Below are 22,130 nucleotides of genomic sequence, written 5' to 3'. Positions count from 1 at the left end.
TTCCCTTTGCTCATTTGTTTTGTTTCTTAAATTCCACATATGAGTGAAATCATATAGTATTTGTCTTTCTCTGACTGACTTATTTTGCTTAGCATTATAATCTCTAGCTCCATCCATGGCATTGCAAATGGCAAGATTTTATTCTTTTTATGGCTGAATAATATTCCACTGTGTGTATATACCATTTCCTCTTTATCCATTCATCTATTGATGGATACTTGGGCTGCTTCCATAATTTGGCTATTGTAAATAATGCTGCTATAAACATTGGAGTGCATGTATCCCTTTGAATTAGTATTTTTGTATTCTTTGGGTAAATACCTAGTAGTTCAATTGCTGGGTCATAAGTTGGTTCTATTTTTAACTTTTTGAGGAACCTCCATACTGTTTTCCACAGTGGCTGCACCAGTTTGCATTCCCACCAACAGTGCAAGAGGGTCGCTTTTTCTCCATATCCTCGCCAACACTTATTATTCTTGTGTTTTTTATTTTAACCATTCTGCAGGTGTGAGGTGATCTCACTGTAGTTTTGATTTGCATTTCCCTGTTGATGACTGATAGTGAGCATCTTTTCATGTGTCTGTTGGGCCATCTAGATGTCTTCTTTGGAGAAATATCTGTTCATTTCTTCTGCCCATTTTTAATTGGATTATTCACTTTTGGGGTGTTGAGTTTTATAAATTTTGGATACACTTTATCAGATATGACATTTGCAAATATCTTCTGTTATCTTCTCCCATGCCGTAAGTTGCCTTTTAGTTTCGTTGATTGTTTCCTTTGCTGTGCAGAAGCTTTTTATTTTGATGTAGTCCCAATAGTGTATTTTTGCTTTTGTTTCCCTTGCCTCAGGAGACATATCTAGAAAGAAGTTGCTATGGCCCATCTCAAAGCAGTTACTGCCTTTCTCTTCTAGGATTTTCATGGTTTCCTGTCTCACATTTAGGTCTTTCATCCATTTTGAATTTATTTTGTGCTTGTCTTTTGCATGTTGCTGTCCAGTTTTCCCAACACTATTTGTTGAAGAGACTGTCTTTTTCTATTGGATAGTCTTTCCTGCTTTGTCAAAGATTAGTTGACCATAGACTTGAGAGTCCATTTCTGGGCTCTCTGTGCTGTTCCATTGATCTATGTGACTGTTTTTGTGCCAGTACCATACTGTCTTGATTACTACAGCTTTATAATATAGCTTGAAGTCTGGAATTGTGATGCCTCCCACTTTGCTTTGCTTTTTCAAGATTGCTTTGACTCTTTGGGGTGTTTTGTGGTTTCATATAAATTTTGGGGTTTTTTTGTTCTAGTTCTGCTACTTTTCTGTTATAAACTAAATGTTTGTATCATCCCCCAAATTCATATGTCAAGCTATATCCGCAGTGTAGCCATATTTGGAGATGGGATCTCCAAGGAAGTAATTTAGTTGAATGAGGTCATAAGGGTGGGACTCTGATTCAGTAAGACTAGTGTCCTTATAAGAAGAGACACCATACTGCAGCCACTCTGGAGAACAGTATGGATGTTCCGCAAAAAGTTGAAAATAGAGCTACCCTATGACCCAGCAATTGCACTACTGGGTATTTACCCCGAAGATACAAATGTAGTGATCTGAAGGGACACCTGCACCCCAATGTTTATAGCAGCAATGTCCACAATAGCCAACCTATGAAAAGAGCCCAGATGTCCATCAACAGATGAATGGATAAAGAAGAGGTGGTTTGTATACACAATGGAATACTACTCAGCCATCAAAAAAAGAAATCTTGCCATTTGCAACAACATGGAAGGAACTAGAGGGTATTATGCAAGTGAAATAAGTCTATCAGAGAAAGACAATTATCATATGATCTCACTCGTATGTGGAATTTAAGAAACAAAACAGAGGATCACACCGGAAGAGAGGAAAAAAGTAAAACCAGATGAAATCAGAGAGGAAGACAAACCATAAGAGACTCATAATTATAGGAAACGAACTGAGGATTGCTGGAAGGGAGGGGGGTAGGGGGATAGGGTAACTGGGTGATGGACAGTAAGGAGGACATGTGATGTAATGAGCACTGGGTATTATTTAAGACTGATGAATCACTGACCTCTTCCTCTGAAACTAATAATACATTATATGTTAACTAACTGAATTTAAATAAAACATTTTTTAAAAATTTTATTTATTTATTTGACAGAGACAGAGACAGCAAGAGAGGGAACATAAGCAGGGGGAGTGGGAGAGGGAGAAGCAGGCTTCCCGCAGAGCAGGGAGCCCGATGCGGGGCTGGATCCCAGGACCCTGGGATCATGACCTGAGCTGAAGGCAGATGCTTAATGACTGAGCCACTCAGGCGCCCATAAATAAAACATTTTTTTAAAAAAGAAGAGACACCATACAGCATATGTGCTTGAACACACTCTTTTTCTCTGTCTCTGTCTCCAGAACAGTGAGTAAATAAATTTCTGTTGTTTAAGCCACCCAGCCATATTTAGCATATATATGTAAATATTTATATATTAAAAATCTGCCACCCCACTCTTCCAAGGAGAGGTGATAAGGGTCTTGGGCCACAAATATACAGAGCCAAATGATTAGCTCTTATGGGCACTGGTACTATAAATATCACTGTTCCCTGGCAACTAACAATATTTACAACTTCATTTTATACCTACTTCAGTATATATCATAAACTGTTTTCTAGAAATTCTAATATCCTCGTTAAAACAACCACTTTAATATGAATGAAAACAGAAACAGTGTTTTCAATCTGGCATCATATACTTTATAAACTAACACTTTAGCATCTCCCTCCCACCTTAACCCTTTGGAAACACCAAAATAATAATCAAGCTATCTGTCCTGCAGCCACGTGGGCATGTTCTGGGCCTTTTGGAGTTTCCGAATTATTAGCGTAACCAGAACTATCTTGGCATCTCAAAGGTCTCCTTGTCTCATCCCAGTAAGCATATGAACCCATGAACCCATGGATTTATTCAGGAACCAATAAGGGTCACCATTTATTAAGTCTTAATAAGAGTCCACAGAACCTGATGTGATCTGCCTTCCTTCCCTGTCCATATACAACCCCTTACCTCTTCTACCACCCCCTTCCCCCTACACACACCGTAGCCCAACCAGCCTCACTTTTCTTCAGACACATCTGCACTCCTGCCTTCAGGCTTTTGCACTAAGCTAGTCCCTGGAAGGGTCTTCTCTCGGCCACATGGACCACTCCTTCAAATCTTAGCTCCAGTGTCACCTTTTCAGTAAGACCTACCCAACCGGCTATTTCAATGGCACCCACCTCCATCTTCTGGATGCTCTTTAACCTGCTCAGTTGGTTTCCACCATACTCACCACCTCCTAAACTATGACACCATGGAATTATGGTCTTTCTTCCTTCTGCCAGGGTAAGGATCCGTTTCTGTTTTGTTTACTGCTTATACCCCTGGTGCCTGGCATACATTAAGCTCCACAAATACTTGTTGAATGACAAATAAGGTAAAGAAGAGTTGAACATCACAGTGTGCTTTCACTAGACTATGACTCATAACTGAACAAGCCATATCTCCAATGGGAGAGAAGTTGATCCTGTGATTCTCATCCCTAGAAGCCAACCATTTTCTCTCATAAATGGAGACCACAGATCTTAAAATATATGGCTACTTAGGGGTGATAAGTTCACCATCAACCCCTAACTTCAGGTAGCCAATGCTAAGATACCTCTGGGTGATGAACTAGCCTGTGTGGAGAAGGGTCAGGCCAGAGAGGCCCATTCCTAAAAGCCCACACAGAGTTCCAGCACTGTCCTGAGGAAGGTATTAGAGGCCTCAGGTCAAATATCCCCCAACAAACTGTGTACTCGCAGGAGGATTGCCGTGAGTTTCAGGGACTATCTCCAGCATGTTCCCTCCACTGAAGAACCCTATAAGAGGAGGGACCTGTGAATCAATCCACTGTCTACATGATCTGTCCCCACTTACCTCTCTCATGTCACCTCGCTTCCATCTCACTCTACTCCAGCCCCGCTGGCCCCTTCACTCTTAGCAACAAATACTAAGCATGCGCCACTCAAACTTTTGTACTTGCTCTCTCCCTTGCAGGCAGTGCTCTTCCCGGGGTATACGCAGGTGACCTCCCTCATTTCTTTCAGGCTGCTGCCAATCCTCTGGATCATAGCACAGCCACCCCCCCGCCCCGCACTCCCCATGCCCATCCTTCCTACCTGGCCTCATCCATCTTTCCATCACATCACCACCTGTCATTCTCTGTCTTATGTGCTTATTTTCTGTCTCCTCCCACAGGAATATAAGCTCTATGGTAGTCAAGGAATGTGTTTTTTTCCTGTTAGATCCCCACTGCTTAGAACAATGCCTGGCACATAATAGTTTTTTAATAATTACTTGTTGAATGAATGAATGAAAAAAATAAATCGGTCCTTTTTTTGGTATTAAACTGCTTTAGCTTTATTTAAGGAAATAGGGCCTTCAAAACAGATTTACACAGTTACATATTTGAATTTTAAGATCCTTTAGATACATTATTTTGGAATGAATATATATATCCATATATACATATATTCACATTATATAAATTCACACACTAATAAATGCATATATTGTATGGATATTATTCACTTTTTTATATCAGGGATTTTTAAAAATATAATTTACCTACAGATCTCACCACAATATAGTAGCAATTCCAACAAGTGAGTTAACCTACCCAAAATTACATGATTAGAACTTGGCAAAGCTGGAATTCAGCCCAGGGCTTTCTTACTCCATGATCCATGTTTCCACCATGCCCTACAGTCCTAACTGGTGCCATTCCTAACATGTGTTGACAGTTAGGTGCTTATCATGCTTAATAACTTACACAGTATCCTTTTTATATAATTAAGCTTAATTTACCATTTATTCTTTCTTAAATCATTAGGCCATGCCTTGAAAAAAAAAATGTTCAACTGTGTAACTAGCCGAATCAATGTTTATAAAAAATAACAAAATTAATTGCTTCTATAAAGTTCTTCCTTCCAGGACAGACCCAAAAGATCACAGTAATAGTAGGTAATAAAACAGCAACAACCACAAGCCTCTGCTCACCTGATCAGCCCTCGGTACATAATATATTCACACCATCTGTCTTGATCTGTGCTGTCAATATCCTAAATAAGGAACAGAGGAGAGAACGTTTAAAGCATAAAAAACAATGCTCTACTCTGAATTGCCAAGAAAATGTGTGAACGACAGTAATAAATATGCATTTTGTGCACGCTGTTTTCTCTGCCTCACTCCTAATGATCCGTTAAGGTCCAAATTATTTATTCATCCTACAGATACTTCTGGAGCACCTCCTAGGTGCCCAACTAGGCTCTGCACTGGATGCTGGGGGTGCAAAGGTGAAGGTGGGCGAAAGAGAGGGGCAGGCAGGCAAATCAGCAGCACAGGGGCCGGCTCCCTCTGGCTTTCCAGGTCTTTCACACCCAGCAGAATTTACCGCATCCTCCTCGGTCATGCTATGCAGTACTTTGTACATACCAGCCACACCCTTCTGTACAGTTGTTTATAGGTCTCAACGCTCCCTTTGCCGAGCAGAGGAACTCTTAATCACGTTGGCTCCCTGGTACTTAGCATGAAGCCTGGCATGTGGCAGGAGCTCAATCTGAGTTTGTTAAATTGAATCATTGGAAATAAACACATTTGGGGAGTAATCATGAGTCTTTTTGATGTCGAAAGCTTAAGACCAGTGTTATTTTTCATCAGAGAAGCAGAACATAAAACATTGTTTTCCTGTAATGTTCTGGGAAAACCCTAAATGTGGAGCTTTTATACTGAAGAAATTTCCATCTTCTTCTTTTTAAAGAATCCTATAAATAAAAAATATACCTGACTCTTGATCATTTCTCAATTTTACTATTAAAATTTAACTTAAAACAGGTTTTTAAATCACTAAAAGAAAACATAATTTATTATCTATTTTTTAATTTTTTTCATAAGCTTAGTGGTGAACACATGGCTGCTTGTTAATCTTTACCAGGACTTACATCTCACACTCACATACCCACATATACATGCCTTGGCATACATGGAAAAATGATAATACATTTTTTAAAATTAAATTTTAAAATGTTAATGATGAAAAAAGCAAATAAATTGAAAGAGTACTGTCTGGTTTGCCTTGGAAAGAAATAAAAATTTAGTCATTTAGCTGTAATATACAGGGAATAATAAACTATGACTATGTTTAACTGTCACTTTTTTATTAGATTTTAAAAAGATGCTGTCAAATTTTAAGGCTGCAGAATTCAAATACTCATTTCTTAAAGAGGAAAATCTGTTCATCCAAGCATTTATGATTAAAACTCCTCTCTGCATTAATAAACTTCCTAATAGAAGAAGCTATTTAAGAATCCACTGCCAGTCTTGACACAGCTTCTGACCATGATAGTGGTAACCAACAGAGGATTAAATACCAAATAAAATTCCTCTTCCTTAACACCATCCACATCCCTTACACACACACGCACACGCACACACACACTGTAAGAATTCCTTCTCTTATTAGGATGCATTTTTTCCTTAGACTTGCCAAATACTGTCTTGTCTAATATTCTTTTGTACTTTAGAGACCATGTTCTTAAACAATTATCTTACCTGATTTTATGCATACAGCCAGATACATATAACACCTATACATAGCTACCACTCACCGAGTACCTCGTACATACAAGACTGAGGGCTCTGCAGACATTATCTTATATTTCATCGTCATAACCACCCTGTGATACAACAGATATGACTATCACCATTTTACAGATGCGGCCACTGAGGCCAGGAAATTTTAAATAACTTGCCCCCAGGTCACACGGCTGGTAAATGCGGCCCTGGTTGGACTAGTGAGACCACATGGAGAGAGAGGCCCGGCCAACAATGAGCAGCAACTGATACAGCCTCTGTGACCCCACACTCGCCAGGATTTCCTTTTGTTCTTCTGGCCTCTCCTTAATCTCCCTTCTGAGGTAATTCCCCTTGTCTTCCCTCACCATCACTCCCACGATAGCCACATTAAATGTAGCCTTATCAGGGGTTTTCTCTGACCTTCCTTTCACAATTCTCTAACTTAGTGTCCTCCACTTCCGTGGTTCCCGTGATCACACAGACGGTGGCAGCAACTTAATCTGTATTTCTAGTCCCGACTGCCCTCCTCCATTCCAAAGCTGTATAGCCAGCTGCCCGTTGGACGTCCCCATCGATAACCCACAGATGCCTCGACTCAGCCTAGAGCTAGACTCATTGTCATCTTGGCAAAACTCTTCTTCCTTCAGTGTCCTCTTTGATAACGTCGCCATCATAAACCCTCTGACGGAAGCTGAAATCAGGAGTCCGTCTTGACTTCACTTCCTGCCTCATCCATTGTCACCAAGATTCACTCATCCCCCCAATATCTGACTGCCTTCCTCCCCAAGTTGTAGTATTTTTAGCTGTGTGTATATCAAGATTTCACAGTGAAGTCCCGACCTTCTGTACATCCAGGTGTGGCCATGTGACTAAATTCCAGTCAATGAAATGTAAGTACCCGTGTTGGAGGTCTGTTTCCTGGCATCTGCCTTTAGAGAGAACTTGCATATGCTCTTGGCCCCTTCTTTATCCCTTCCTCTGTCTTGCTAACTAGAGCATGGATGCTGCCATCGTGGACCATGTGGCAAACTTGGGAATGGAGGCTCTGTGAAGTGACGCCCAGGACAGAGGAGCACATTCCTGACACCACGGAGGGCACCAATACTGGAGTACCTACCCAGACCTTTACATAAAGGAATTCATTTCTCTCCTATTTAAGCCACAGTGGAAACCCTCATCACGCCATGCTCTTTCTCATCTGTTTTTCCAAGCACGTGGTAAAAGGGGTAAGGCTTTTTCTCCGCAAATATCTCAAGACATGAAGTTGAGAACAAAAGGTAAAGGGCCAAGAGATCCACTTAGGGCATAATGAAATAGTACAATTATATTTCTTCTTATCAGTTAATGCATTTAGCATTCCAATGCACATATGGCTCAAGGATTTGATTTGTGTGTCAGTTCCCCAGAGCATGATCATATCTGGGGACACTGACAAATTGAGGTTTTACATCCGAACAGGTAAGGAGTAATTCTGTTAGTGAGGCCCTATATGGCTGGTCAGCCAGCCTCTCTGTATATTTCATTCTATCCTTTACTCTCAAACATCATAATTAAGTTGCATAAGGTAGCAGATTATATTTCCTAAACTTGGCTACAATAACTCACTTTCCATATGGTATTCTTATAATGTGACTTTGATACTCCTCCCATGGAGAGATGGGATTTCTGTTTCTCCCTCTTGAATGTGAGCAGGCTTCACACGATAGCACAGGTCACACTCTAACTCACAAGGCTAGGCCATACAAGGCAATACAACTTTGTCCTGGTTCTCTGTGGGACACACGCTGAGAACCCAGCCATCTGCAGGGAGGAAGCCCAAGTTAGCCCATGGAGAGAAACCAGGACCCTGCACCCAAAGCCCCAGCTGAGCTCCTGGTCAACAACCGGCACCAGCTGGCCACCTGGGAAGCATCTGCAAAGTGGAGCCTCCAGTCCCCGGCTGAGCCACCCAGCTGTGTGAAGCAGAGATGAGCTATCCCCTCCCGGCCCTGTCCAAATTGCAGAGCCACTGACGGTTGCTGTTGCTTAAAGCCAGTATGTCTCTTGGTTTTCTATGCAGCAGTCTATAATCAAAATACATATTAAATTGTTGCATTGGGGTTTTTTTTAACATGAAGAAGAAACATTTTACTTAAGAAATCAAAAATCCTATTAAGATTATGTTACCTTCACATTGCCATGTTCGGTGAGCTGTATATAATCTCTGGAACCAGGTGCTGAAGTGATATATCCCAGGAATATCACTTGATCGGAGCTCCTTTTCAGTAGCTTTGAAACAGCGATTGCCTGAAGTTCCCTGTCAAGGTCATCTCTAAAACGTAAAAATGTACTTCTTTATTGTATTTGCAAGACAGTTTTTTAAAAAGGACTAGTACATACCTTCCTATGGTTCCCAAAGAATATCTTCACACAGTACACAAACCCCGAGTAATTCCTACTTGGATAAATAACTTAATGTTATGCAAATGAACAAGACAGAGACACAGTGCTTTGGCTGGGCAGGCTGACAAACTGGATTAAGAACATGATCTTTCCCCACAAATCAGCTGAAGTCAAGTTGATTTAAGTATCTATTCAAAAACAGTATTTGCTCAATTTTTCACCAGAAGGAATCCCATCAGTAATCTAAGACCTAACCACCGTATTACAGCTAAAGAATAGTAGGTAAAAAGTAATAATATAAAATAAAATAAAATTTAAAGAGAGCCAGAAATACTGGTAAGAGGGAAAATCCTAACGTTCACAGAGCACACCAGGCTTATGTAACCCACTCAGCTCCATCAACCGAACACTTCCTAAAAGCCTCCCTGGCTCTCCTGGTCAAAAGCTGGCTAAACATGATGCTTTTATTGGGCTAAGCATTGTAAGTGTGTAACAGATAATTAGGTAGGTACATCATGCTTTTGAGAGGTTTACAGTCAGTTTGGGGAAAAACAGGGATATCACATTTGACATGATCCAGCCAGGAAAACTGAAACCACTCTAGGTGTTTTAAACAGGCTGAATTTAATATAGGAAATTGGTTACCTAGGTGATGGGAAGCAAAACAGGAATCAGTGAGGCAACCAGAATTTAGCAACAATGAGAAACCAGTCGCACTGGTCGCACTGGTCGGGCTAGAGGGGCAACAAGAGATGATACGCCCAGAGTCTGCACTCCCACCGCCCTGACTGGTGGGAGATGGTGCTGGGGCCACCTAAGGAGCAGTTAGAGCCACAGGAGAGACTCGGCTGCTGCCAGAGACAGCAGAGAAAGAAGAAAGAGAAAAAAAAGAGAGCGAGAGAGCATGAGAAACACCTTGTCTTCTCTCTTCCTCCAGCCCTCCAGCCTTGCACTAATGCCTTCCATGGGCTAAACCTATCCAGGAGCCAGAAAGCAGCAGACTCTGGGAAATGTGGTTGCCTGCAATGTTTAGCCAAGAGGGAGACAAGCCAGGAATGGATCCAACAGCAAACAGGCAGTAGAACTCACATAGGCATTTATAGAGACAGGTAGCTAATAATGACTTAAGCAAAAACAAAACAAAACAAAAACCCAAAACAAAAAACAAACCATGACAAAGACAGAGATGACCAAGAACTGAACTGAGAAGATTGGAGAAACGCCACTGAGGTAGGATCTGAAGACAGAATTAAGCCTAGATAAGAATGTACAGACAGCTGAGTACTATTAAAAGATGTCTTAAGAAATAGAAGAGTGAAAGAATGACCATTTGTTAAACATCTTTGACACCGAATATTCACAATAACTGGAGAGGCAGGCATTAGCTCTATTTTTAAATGAGGCTAAGGACCATGCCCATGGTTATTTTCTAACTTCCATGTTCGGATCTGTTCTCAGCCCTTCTCTGTGTCCTGAGAGGCTCACGCATGCAGATTTCATCTCCTGGCTCTCTCTTTTCTGCTGATATCCAGTTAGGTTTGGCCAACTGGAGGCACCAGTAGGAGGAAAAAAAGGTGGGAGGAGAGAGAGGTTTGCATATTTCCTCCCCAGTAGCTGCACTCTTTATGCTTCATGGCCCCCTTCCCAGCTACTGTAGTATCTCTTATCTGTTGTTTTGACCCTTCCGACATCTTGGTGAGCAGTTCCTCAACTGGGTCTGCAGTGAATTCTGTTCCTTCTGAAGCACAGAACTGGGATTCAAATCTAGTCAAGAGAATTCCAAGGTCACTGTACCACAGATAGTGTTTTCACGCAAATATATTTTAGCAATATATTATTGGGGGAAAAAAATCTATGAATTTGGTTTCACAGTTTCTCAGGAGATAAATTTCATCCAGTGATAATAATAAAAATAAATAGTATATTGGGGTGCCTGGCTGGCTCAGCTGGAGGAGCATGCAACTCTTGATCTCAGGGTCATGAGTTTGAGCCCCATGTTGGGTATAGAGATTAAATATTTTTTTAAAAAATAGTATATGTATGAGTATCAAGAAAGGAGAGGAAAGAAGTGGGGGAGGGAGTGAGAGAGAGAACAAATTTTATGTTTCCTTACCTGTTAGTATTTGATCAGCCCAATAACCCTATAATGTGAGCTGGAAAAAATAATTTTATCCAATTCAGAAACAAGAGGACTGGAGCCCGCTGAGGTTATCTTACAACAGGACCAAAATTATAACTACAGACTACAAGTTCTGCACTCTTTCTTCTTTGTATACTTATGATGTTATAAGGAAAAAAAAAAGTGGTGATTAACTGGTGACTCAGTTAATTGCAGAAAATAACATTCATTTTAGTTACAGTGTACACCTAAATGCTTCTAAGGAATGCTGCTATTTCCTATTTATTGGTGGTAAAGAGGTATTTGTGTAGTTGGTAATTTAAAAAATCTTGTTGAATCAGCTAATAACGTGCAGAAGCATTCCATAATTCACTCCTAATATGACTTCCTGTTTGCATGCCATAATCACTAGAAAACGAAGTCTCTCAATATTTATTCACACTAGGAATTTTTTATCTAGTATTGGAGAAAACAAAGGCAAATAGAAACATGTAATGATGGCTTCTCAAATTATTCAAAGGATGACTGTCTTCGTCACCTGCTTTGGGGAGGCTACGGTGTTCACCGAGCTATGACCACCTCGCTCTGTGCCTGGAACACGGCAGACGCTTGATCTGTGTTTGATGAATTGGTTCTTTTTTTTTTTTTTTAAAGATTTTATTTATTTATTTGACAGAGAGAGACACAGCGAGAGAGGGAACACAAGGAGGGGGAGTGGGAGAGGGAGAAGCAGGCTTCCTGCCGAGCAGGGAGCCCGATGCGGGGCTCGATCCCAGGACCCTGGGATCATGACCTGAGCCGAAGGCAGACGCCCAACGACTGAGCCACCCAGGCGCCCCGAATTGGTTCTTTTTTAAGCTGCCCGATTAACTGAGCACTTACTGTACTCCTGTACTTTGCATGAGATACTATCTCATTTTTTTTAACTTCAATGTTTGAATATGAAATACAAGTACAAAACATTGTACGAGTGTATGTTGTACTACATGGAGATGGAATAATACATTTTTTATCAGAATCTGTATCACCCAGTGTAGCCACTGGACCAATGGTACCATCTCATTTAAATCTCACATTCAGAACCCTATGACATCAGTAGGATCACTGCCCCTGATTTACAAATGAGAAAACTGAGGCCCGAGGCAATTAAATAACCTGGTGAAGGATCCACCTTCAGTTAGGGTTCAGGCCGACTGTGTGATTCCACGTGCTGGAAGTCCATGCTTTTAGCCACCCAAATGCACTGCTTCCCTCCCTGGAGTTACAGCTCCTCAGTACGTGTTCGCTCGCATCGTTACTGCTGTTGTTACTGTATGTGTGTGTGTGTATGCGCGTGTGCATGCGCGCAGGTGTCATTAATCCAGCGAATAAGTGAGAACATGTGAAAGGTGTGGGGTTGATTAAAGAGCTTTAAATATGTGGTTGATAGAAAGTTAGAAAAGGTAATCCTTCCCTCCTCTTTTCCAAGCACGTTCTGAGGGCTCTCTTTAGTCTTCTCTTTCAAGTCTATTCTTTACATTTTGGAGGTTGGAAGGAGTTAAAGGGGACAGGGGGGAGAAAAGCAGAGGAAAAACGGGAAGGGGTATATTCAGCTGTTTCTTAGGTTAAGACCTTGCAACTTTAAACACGGAAGTGCCTGTTTTATTTTTATTTTTTTATTTTTTTGTGCCTGTTTTTTAAAAGCCAAACCCAATGTAAGGTCAGTGGAATGGTTTTTGAATATCTGTACTTGCTACATGAAAATTACTGAGAGAAAAAGAGACATTTCTTTAAACAGCTTTTTAAAGCAATATGGACCATCAGCAAGTATCATCTGTCCTCTAAACACCCTTCTTATTTCTAAAGAGACAAGCAAGGGTCCAGTGAGCAAATGGTTCACATTATTACATTTGGATGGTTTGTTTATGTTACTAAGCTCTGACTTAGTTCAGAAGATATTCAAGTATGCCTTCACAGATCCACATAATGCTGTGAGAGAACCAGAAAATAAGGGCAGCAGACATACTCGTCTTGTTTAGGTGAAACTTACAGCACAGCAGTGTTGTTCTAATGTTCTGTATGTTATGTTAAAGCTTTGTGGCCTCTTGTCATTAATGTGGGCAGAACCTATATGCCCTGTTTTATAGCACTTTATGTTAGTATTTTCCATTGTTATTACAGAATGTTTAGCCTGACAGAGTATAAATTATATACTTTTATCTTTACTTTTATGATATATAGTTGGTATTATTCATGATTTATTCAGGACGAAGTCACTGGTTGTAAATGTTATCCTTTGGGGATAAAAGTCATTCCCCATTCCTCATGTCCCCTTACAGAAGGACTTGCTTAGAAAACCATGTCTGGCCTCCCTCACCTTTTACTTTTTGGGAGGACTTTTCTAACTAGTTGGCAGAATGAACTGGGCAGGCTTGTCTCAAATCCTTCCTCTCTCTTCTCCTTGGAACCTGTTAGCTTGCAGACAGGGTGTTTCTGGCATATTCTGTCTACCTAGGGGAGATTTTGACGGGGCAGACTCTGCCCCTGCTGGTAGGTCTGCTGCTTTGGGGGAGTCAGTTTCCTGTATTGTTGCGGGGGATGTATCAGCAGGTCCACGTGGACACACTTAAGCCATGTCGCCCACATAGGTTTATCAGAATTAAGAGATATTTTGATCTCCCTGCCAGATTCCCCTGCCTACCCATCAGTGGACTGTGAAAACACGAGGGCAAAGGGAATATCGTTTAGTACCCTCGAATCCCAACAGTAATAATCCTGTAGGAAAGGGAAATTTCCTTTTTCTGTCGTCTGGTTTAGCATGTGGTCCCAGGTAAGAGCCATCTCTGAGCTGGGTCTGCCTAATGCCTCACTGCATGACCCTGTCCGACAAGTCATCTACCCTCTCTCAGTCTACAGTCTTTATCTGTAAAATGGGGCTATAATGGTCCTGTGTACAATAATGCACTTAGCACAGCACCTGCTCAGCCCCTGCTGGCTCACACAGCCCTCGTTGCTGCCCTGTACCATCACTAAGGACCGCCCGCATCTCAAAGGTTTCCATGCCTCATTCTTAAAACCAGCTACATAAGGAAAACTACTTTGGGAGAAAAAAAAAAAAAAAGGTCAAGGCATGGAAATCAAAGTAACGTACTAATCATATTTCTTGGCATTCGGGTTCTACTAGAAAGACCAAATAAACGCACTCATGATTCCCAAAGTGTGTCACCACAAAATCCACCAGTTTGTCCGAGATGTTAACGGTCAGTGTGATGGCTGGTGCAATCTCGCCCTCTGGTGACGGAAGGAGGTGATGCTCTGATTTCACAATTGGGTATCGTGACAGAACCATAATCCTGCATTGGAATGAAAAGAAACACGTGCATCACTGTTGGTCCCACCATATCATGGAGACAGGACTAAACACAGGTGCTAAAAAGGGATGTGTCGCACTCCAAGCAAACCACTGAGGGCCATTCAGAGCACTAATGCGCAGTCGGCTTGATAGGGCAATAAGTCTCTGCTATTTAGCATGTCTCGCTGTGTCGCTAAGCACAACGCTATCAACTCTGTTTTAATAAATGCTATGGAGGGGCGCCTGGGTGGCTCAGTTGGTTAAGCGACTGCCTTCGGCTCAGGTCATGATCCTGGAGTCCCGGGATCGAGTCCTGCATCGGGCTCCCTGCTCAGCGGGGAGTCTGCTTCTCCCTCTGACCCTCCCCCATCTCATGCTCTCTCTCTCTCTCTCATTCTCTCTCTCAAATAAATAAATAAATAAAATCTTAAAAAAAAAAAATATATGGGGCGCCTGGGTGGCTCAGTTGTTAAGCGTCTGCCTTCGGCTCAGGTCATGATCCCAGGGTCCTGGGATCGAGCCCCGCATCGGGCTCCCTGCTTCGCAGGAAGCCTGCTTCTCCCTCTCTCACCCACCCTGCTTGGGTTCCCTCTCTCGCTGTGTCTCTCTCTGTCAAATAAATAAATAAAATCTTTAAAAAAAAATAAAAAATAAAAAATAAAAAAATAAAAATAAATAAATGCTATGGAGACACAAATGGGGCAGAATTAGTAATACACAAAATCCATCTTCCTTGCATTGTTACTCTGGCAACATATTTGCATAAACAATTCTAACATCAATCAGCCCATTTCAAAATGTTGGAAATGTCTTGCCAACAAGGACACGGAGTAACAATTCACAAAACTAGCAATTACGAACTGTCCGATAAAGATATGAAAACACGTCCTACCTTACTCCAAGGCCAAGAGCTACATCCGAAAAGGATGAGCAGAGCTCAGACCTCAGCCAGCTCTCTTTCCCGGCTGCATGCACTCTCTCTCTGGCCCCCGATGGAGCCCCTCCAGCAGGAGCATCTCTACAGTGATGCTACCTGAATCTGCATACATGTCCAGCTTGTCCTGTCCCACTTGGCCCTCCAGGCTTCACACAACTTTCTACTGGACGTTGCTTAACTAATCCAGAGGCATCTCAAATTTAGCACAATCCAGCTGTTCTGCCTGGTCGGTCCCATCCCATTAAACAGCGTCATCTCTATCAGGTATTCAGGGAAAAAACGTCCATGTTGGCCTTGTCCCTTCCTGGCCCCTGACACCTAAGCCATCAGTAACTCCTGTCAGCTCTGTTCCAAAGCAGTTCCTGAATGTGCCTCCTCCTCTCCATGTCCACAGCTCCCTCTCTCATAACTCATCTGTGCTGGCGCACCTACCTCGTCACCTGTCTCCCTGCTCGCTCCCACCCTTTCCCCCAATAAGCTGTTCTAGGAGCAGCCAGAATGACCTTTTTAATTTTTTTTAAAGATTTTATTTATTTATTCATGAGAGACAGAGAGAGAGAGAGGCAGAGGGAGAAGCAGGCTCCCAAGGAGCAGGGAGCCTGATGCGGGACTCGATCCCAGGACCCTGGGATCATGACCTGAGCCGAAGGCAGACGCTCAACCATCTGAGCCACCCAGGCGCCCCCAGAATGATCTTTTTAAAATGTAACGCAGGGGCGCCCGGGTGGCTCCGATGGTTGAGCATCTGTCTTCTGCTTGGGTCATGATCCCAGGGTCCCGGGATCAAGCCCTGCATCCCTGCTTGGCAGGGAGCCTGCTTCTCCCTCTCCTTCTACTGCTCCCCCTGCTTGTGCTCTCTCACTCTCTCTGTCAAATAAATAAATAAAACCGTATGTATAAATAAATAAATAAATAAATAAATAAATAAAATGTAAATCAGATCAGATGACTCCCATCTAAAAACCAGCCAATGGTTCCCCATCAGAACTGAATTACTCAGTCCTCAGCATGGACTATGTGGCTCTCTAAGATCAGGGGCCTGCCCTTGACCTCATTTCTTACCAGCTCCCCCTCGGTCCCCACATTCAGGCCCACCAAGCCTGATCCTGCCTTGAGTCTTTACACTGGCACTTCCCTCCTCTTCCCAAGGCTAGATCCTGGGTCCTTTTCATCATGAGATCTTCACAGAGACCTTCCTGACCATCCCCCTGTCCCTCCTCCCCAGTCACTTTCCTCTTCTACATAGCGCTTACCACCACCTCAAATTCTTATTTATCTCCATGTGTGCATGGTTATTTTCTGTTTCTTCACACAAGGATGTAAGCCCCATGCACACAGCATCAGGTCAGACATGCTTAGTGCTGTAACCTCAGCTCCTACACTGAACAGTTTATAATGCTGAAGAACAGAAAATATCCAGCAACAGGGACACCTTTCAAACAATCATGGAATATGCATATCTTCCACACTTCCTCATCCCCCCTTGGAAGCACCCTGGAACATACTCATAGGACTAAGGTATGACAACATCAACTTTCCACTCGAAGCCCATGCTGCCTGGTCTTCGGGGCTATGTTCCCAAGGTACACTTACCCCCAAGTGTGATCCCTCGTGCTTGGGCCAAAGTCGGTATAGAAACCCAACTTCTCCCCTAACCACATAGTTAAGTCATTGTTCCCAATATAGGGCTTAGAGGCATCACTCTCCAGAATTGTTATGAAATCTGCACCTATTCAGGAAAAAAAAAAAATGCACGCAGTGAGTAACCACAGCTGTACAAAAACAATTAGCAAAACTTTATTCTAACTTAAACCCTTTGCCTTTCCTCATAAATCAAAAAAACAAAGTAATTTATGAGTCACTAAAATGAAGCCGATCAAACCTGAGCTATAAAAGGAGTTTTCCCATGTTTAGAATGTAATTAAAACATGGGACACCTTGAAGAAATGCAGGAAAGGATAAAAGCATAATTTCTAAGTTTTCAAATATTTTTAACATCTTTCCCAAAATTTCAAATAAGCATAATGCCTTTCTCAAATATCCAACTGATGTTCAGAAATAATAGAGTGGTATGCAACAGCATTTTACTCCTGGGAAAACACCTCCATGGTATTGGCACAGAAGTGTCCTGGTTTTGTCAGGCCCTGGCCAGAGGTGCCTCAGAGGCCTATAATCAGGATGAAGAGCCATGGAAATTTCTCAGTGGCATTAGAATCATACAGACCCCCAGCAATTTCTCAGGAGACATGGTTATCATTAGGATTAACCAGAACAGTTTAGCTCTTTCCATATCTTGCTCCATGCTCCACGAAGTTGATCTAAGAACCAAATACCCACATCTTTGACAGGATGCTCATACAAAGATGAACACCCCAGGGCCCAGAAACTTAAAAACTGGCCCTTCGGCTTTTGAGAGCAATCTGCTTCACAAATGAGCATCACTCTGACCCATTCTGCCTTTTAACCCAACTGCTTTCTGATCCCCAACAGTGGGTCCCCAAGCAACCGAAGCCACCAACAGGAGTATCTCTAAAAGCAAAGGCACGACAAGAACTCCCTGCAGATACTCAGTATGAGGCTTTGTTCAGAATCAACTGAATTAATTGCTCTCAAAGACAGATGTGGTTAGAGAAACTTAATCCTTCTGCAGTAAAGCCTTTTTAAGAGATTAGTTTATGACCCAGCAAACCCTCCTCCTATTACTTATGATCTTGTTCAAAATAAAAATAACAATAGTAGTTTCTCAAAACCTGGAACTAATTCCAGTAAAAGGCTTACCTATTTGATTGAGTACTTGAGCCGATCTTTCTAGACTGGACCATCCTTCGTTGTCGTAGCCAAACCTAAAAGGCCAGATGGCGGCAGACACCTCTGTGGCTGGTGCCTGAGGAATAGTTTTAAGGGTAATTTCAGATGACTGTGAACAATTGGCAGTTTTCTCCACCTCTCTACCAAAATTTGTATTTCAGCAAAAGAATTTTCTTCTTAAATTTGCCCACATTTAATTCATAAAAATAAGGAGCTCTTTGCTAGATGATATACTCATAATAAATCTTCTGTGAACTTCTATCTTAAGCTTGGAAGTTAGGAGGAATATTTGGAAAGTGAGCATTTATAACGAGCATTGTTTATAAGAGCAAAAAATTAGAAGCAACCTGGCTGTCATTTCAATAAGAAAATAGGAAAATGGATGAGTAAGTGGTGTCACATACATAAATTGGAACATTACACAGCCCTAATAAATGAGCTAAGGCTGCATATTTCCATGTGGATGAATCTTATAAAGGTGATTTTAAATTTTAAAAAGTAAGTTGTAAAATGTATATGTCAGATGTCATTTAGGTGAAGTCAAAAACGTGGGAAAACAATATCCTCTGGGGCTATATCACAGGTAGTCATAAGATAAAGAAATGTATGAAAATGATAAACACCATATTCTGGATAGAGACATCCTTGCACAGGAGAGGAATGAGATCACAGAGGGATACAGAGAGTACTTCAACAGATCTATAAAGCAGTCTGCTGCCTCTGAGTTATACATGTTGTTACTCCCCTACTGTCCGGGCAAGGCCAGCGCTCAGGAGCACAGCCCCCTCTCAGACTTCATCTTTTGGGTCCATGGGCTCAGTCAGACAATCACTGCCCAACCCTAACCATCCATCTCAAATGAATACCTAACCGATCTCTAACAGGGATCCTGAGAAAGAGTATGGCTAGATCAGAACAAATCCACCACCACAACTGGAAAAGCAACTTAGATGGACCATACAAGTTCAGACTGGGAGAAAGATAAGTAGCAACCTCTTTGTAATGGAGGGCCGCTACGTAACATAAACAGCTCAGTGTGCTAACCAGCCCGGTAAGCTGGGCCTTTCATCCTTATACAGGAAGGATTATTCAGTGGAGTGAATATCATATAAAGAGAATGGAACCATCAACAGGGATTTCAAGAGGCATGATTATATTCATCGAGCTATCCCTTTTCACATAACTCTACAACTATAATTAATTAACTCTGGATTTCGTCACTCCAAAGCCTGTTATTCTCTCACTCTTCCCCTGTCAATAAATGCCATCACCCTCGATCCAGTTGCTCAAGCCAAAGGCATAAAAGTCATTCTTGATTCCTTCCTTCTCCCCATCCAGCAACATCGAATCCATCAGCAAACCCTATCAACTCCACTTTCAGAATACCACCGACTCTGGAACAACATGCGAGTTAGGGGCGCTGTCCCCCTGCACAGTTGGAAATCCATGTCTAACTTTTGACTTCCCAAAACCTTAATTACTAATAGCCTACTGTTGATTGGAAGCCTTAGCAATAACGTAACAGGTGATTAACACACATTTTGTACATTATATTATATACCGTATTCTTACAATAAAGTGAGCTAGAAAAAAGAAAGTGTTATTAAGAACATCATAAGGAAGGGAAAACACATTTACAGTCCGGTTCTCTAGTTGATACTGTAAGTTGACATCATCTGTTTACAATACGAATCGTGTATCAGTACCCATATCTCTGTAGATGTTACATGTAGTACCAACAGCAGACATCAAACATGAAAAGATAATGTGAAAAAGAACTTCCTATTTCCTTGCAGCTATAACAATTCATGCATTGATAATGAAGCGGCAGCAATATGTTTGTTTTACGGTAGCCTCGTTTAATTGATACGATGGCCTCACGGTAGCCTAGCCTATACACTGATGAATGAATCGTCAGAAAATTTTTATGGCTTACAGTATTACAGTCATAATTATAATGCAGTCTTGGAAACACTGTTACACTTTAAAAAAAAACATCCCTGTAATGATAGACTGATACACAGTTTCTCCAATTATGAGAGAGAGAGGCATACTGTACAGTAATATAATTCTTTGAAAGTAGAGTTATAAAACAGTAAGAAAATGAAGATGTTATTACATTAAATACACTCACCTGATGCCCACATAAGGCTAGGCTGTCCACTTCCGTATGAGTCTTGCACATGCTGTTCTATGCGATGAATATTAGGTGACAACGCCGGTGATGACCCCAAACGTCTCCTACAGTTCTTGTCACATAGGTAATAGATTTTCACACCAACACACACACACACACAACAGATAGATTTATTAAGTGTACGGCATGATGGTTATTTACAATTCATGAAGAGGAAGTGGATCATCATAAAGGTCTTCATCCTCATTGTCTTCACGTCGAGTAGACTGAGTATGAGGAGGAAGAGAAGGGTTGGTCTTGCTGTCTCGGGGGTGCCAGAGGTGGAAGAGGGGAAGGAGAGGTAGGCCCACGCAGTGTAACTTTCTGGATATATACTGTCATTTTCGTCTGACTTTCTTGCTTTTCCATTTCACCAAAAATGTGTCCATACGGCCCAGTCCTTCTTCCACCGTTTGCTTTAGGGTCAGTGCCCTTGTCATAGGAGGGTCCATGTCGTAAAAGAAATCAAAAGCAGTCTTGCATAATCAGCCCCCTTCTGCCGGACTGTCTCACGTCAGTCTGTTTTCTGGCACTTCTTCTGCGTCTTGCTCACCGCCTGGTACTGCTGCAGAAGCACTCACCTTCATCAGGTCGTCTCCCGTTCATTCCTCTGGTGTGCTGTCTGTTAGCTCTTGAATTTCTCCAAGACTCATACCTTAAAACCCTTCAGCCTCCACCGTTTTTGCCATTACCCACAATCCCTTTCGTGATTTCCTTGATTGGCTCTGTCATAAATCCTGTGAAGTCATGTACAGCATCTGGACACAGTTTTCTCCAGCAGGAACGTACTGTCTTGAGCTTGATGGCTTTCATGGCTTTTGCTAAGCAATGGCATCTTCAGTGGTGTAATCCTTCCAGACTTCCATGATGTCCTATCTGTCAGGGTTCTCCTCCATAGCACTGACAATTCCTTCTTAGAGTATTGTGGGTAATGGGCCTGAAAGGGCCATGTGACTCCCTGATCTAGAATCAGAGATGGGGGGGGGAGGAGGAGGGGTTGCAAGCAGACCACTTTGATGTCTTCCTTGCTGAACCCATGGGGTCCTGGGTGGCTGGGGCATTGTCTCCTATCAAAAGAACTATAAAAGGCCATCTCTACTGGCAAGGTACTTTCTGACTTCAGGGACAAAGCATCGATGGAACCAATCCAGAAGAAAGGTTCTCATTGCCCAGGCCTCCTTGTTGTACAGTCAAAAGACTGGTAGCTGGTGTTTACCTTTTCCCTTCAAGGCTCAGGGTGAGCAGCTTTATAGATACAGAGAGTCCTCATCATAAGCCCAGCTGCATTTGCACAGAACAGTGGAGTCAGCGCATCCCTTCCTGTCTTAAATCCTGGTGCTCGCTTCTTTTCCATACTAATAGATGTCCTTTGTGGCATTTTTTTTCCACAATAGGGTACTTTCACCTGCATTAAAAACCTGTTCAGGCAGATATCCTTTCGCCATGACTTCCTTAATGGTGTCTGGGGACTCGTCTGCTGCCCCCTGGTGGGCAGAAGCTGCTCCTCCTGTTATCTTGACCTTTTTTTTAAGCCAAACCTTTCTAAAATTAAATTCTCCAGCTTTAGATCTTTCACCTTCCTTTCGCTTTGTTGTTTTATAAGGATTTCACTTTTTCTCAAGTCATGTTGGTCTATAGGTGTGCCTTTCATACAGCAATCCTGCACCCACACAAAAGGTGCCTTTTCAATATGATATAAAAAGATATTTTGCAAAAAGTG

General features: G+C 42.0%; 1 protein-coding gene across 1 annotated transcript in view; it reads right to left on the bottom strand.

Annotated features, from left to right (window-relative positions):
- The window catches only part of CWH43 (cell wall biogenesis 43 C-terminal homolog), a 50,354-nt gene that overhangs the window by 5,598 nt on the left and 22,626 nt on the right, over positions 1–22,130 (bottom strand). The window contains exons 10-14 of the mRNA XM_045879455.2: positions 18,205–18,310; positions 17,020–17,155; positions 14,341–14,490; positions 8,824–8,968; positions 5,083–5,144 (exon numbers count right to left, since the gene is read on the bottom strand). Of these exons, the coding sequence (XP_045735411.1) occupies positions 5,083–5,144; positions 8,824–8,968; positions 14,341–14,490; positions 17,020–17,155; positions 18,205–18,310 (599 nt within the window). The remainder of the gene's footprint in view (positions 1–5,082; positions 5,145–8,823; positions 8,969–14,340; positions 14,491–17,019; positions 17,156–18,204; positions 18,311–22,130) is intronic.

This window comes from Mirounga angustirostris, unplaced genomic scaffold, assembly GCF_029215605.1.
Source record: "Mirounga angustirostris isolate CCGP_5_RB_7025 unplaced genomic scaffold, mMirAng1.0.hap1 SCAF_2, whole genome shotgun sequence".
In the NCBI taxonomy this organism is placed as follows: domain Eukaryota; kingdom Metazoa; phylum Chordata; class Mammalia; order Carnivora; family Phocidae; genus Mirounga; species Mirounga angustirostris.
This window is presented reverse-complemented; position numbering and strand designations above follow the sequence as displayed.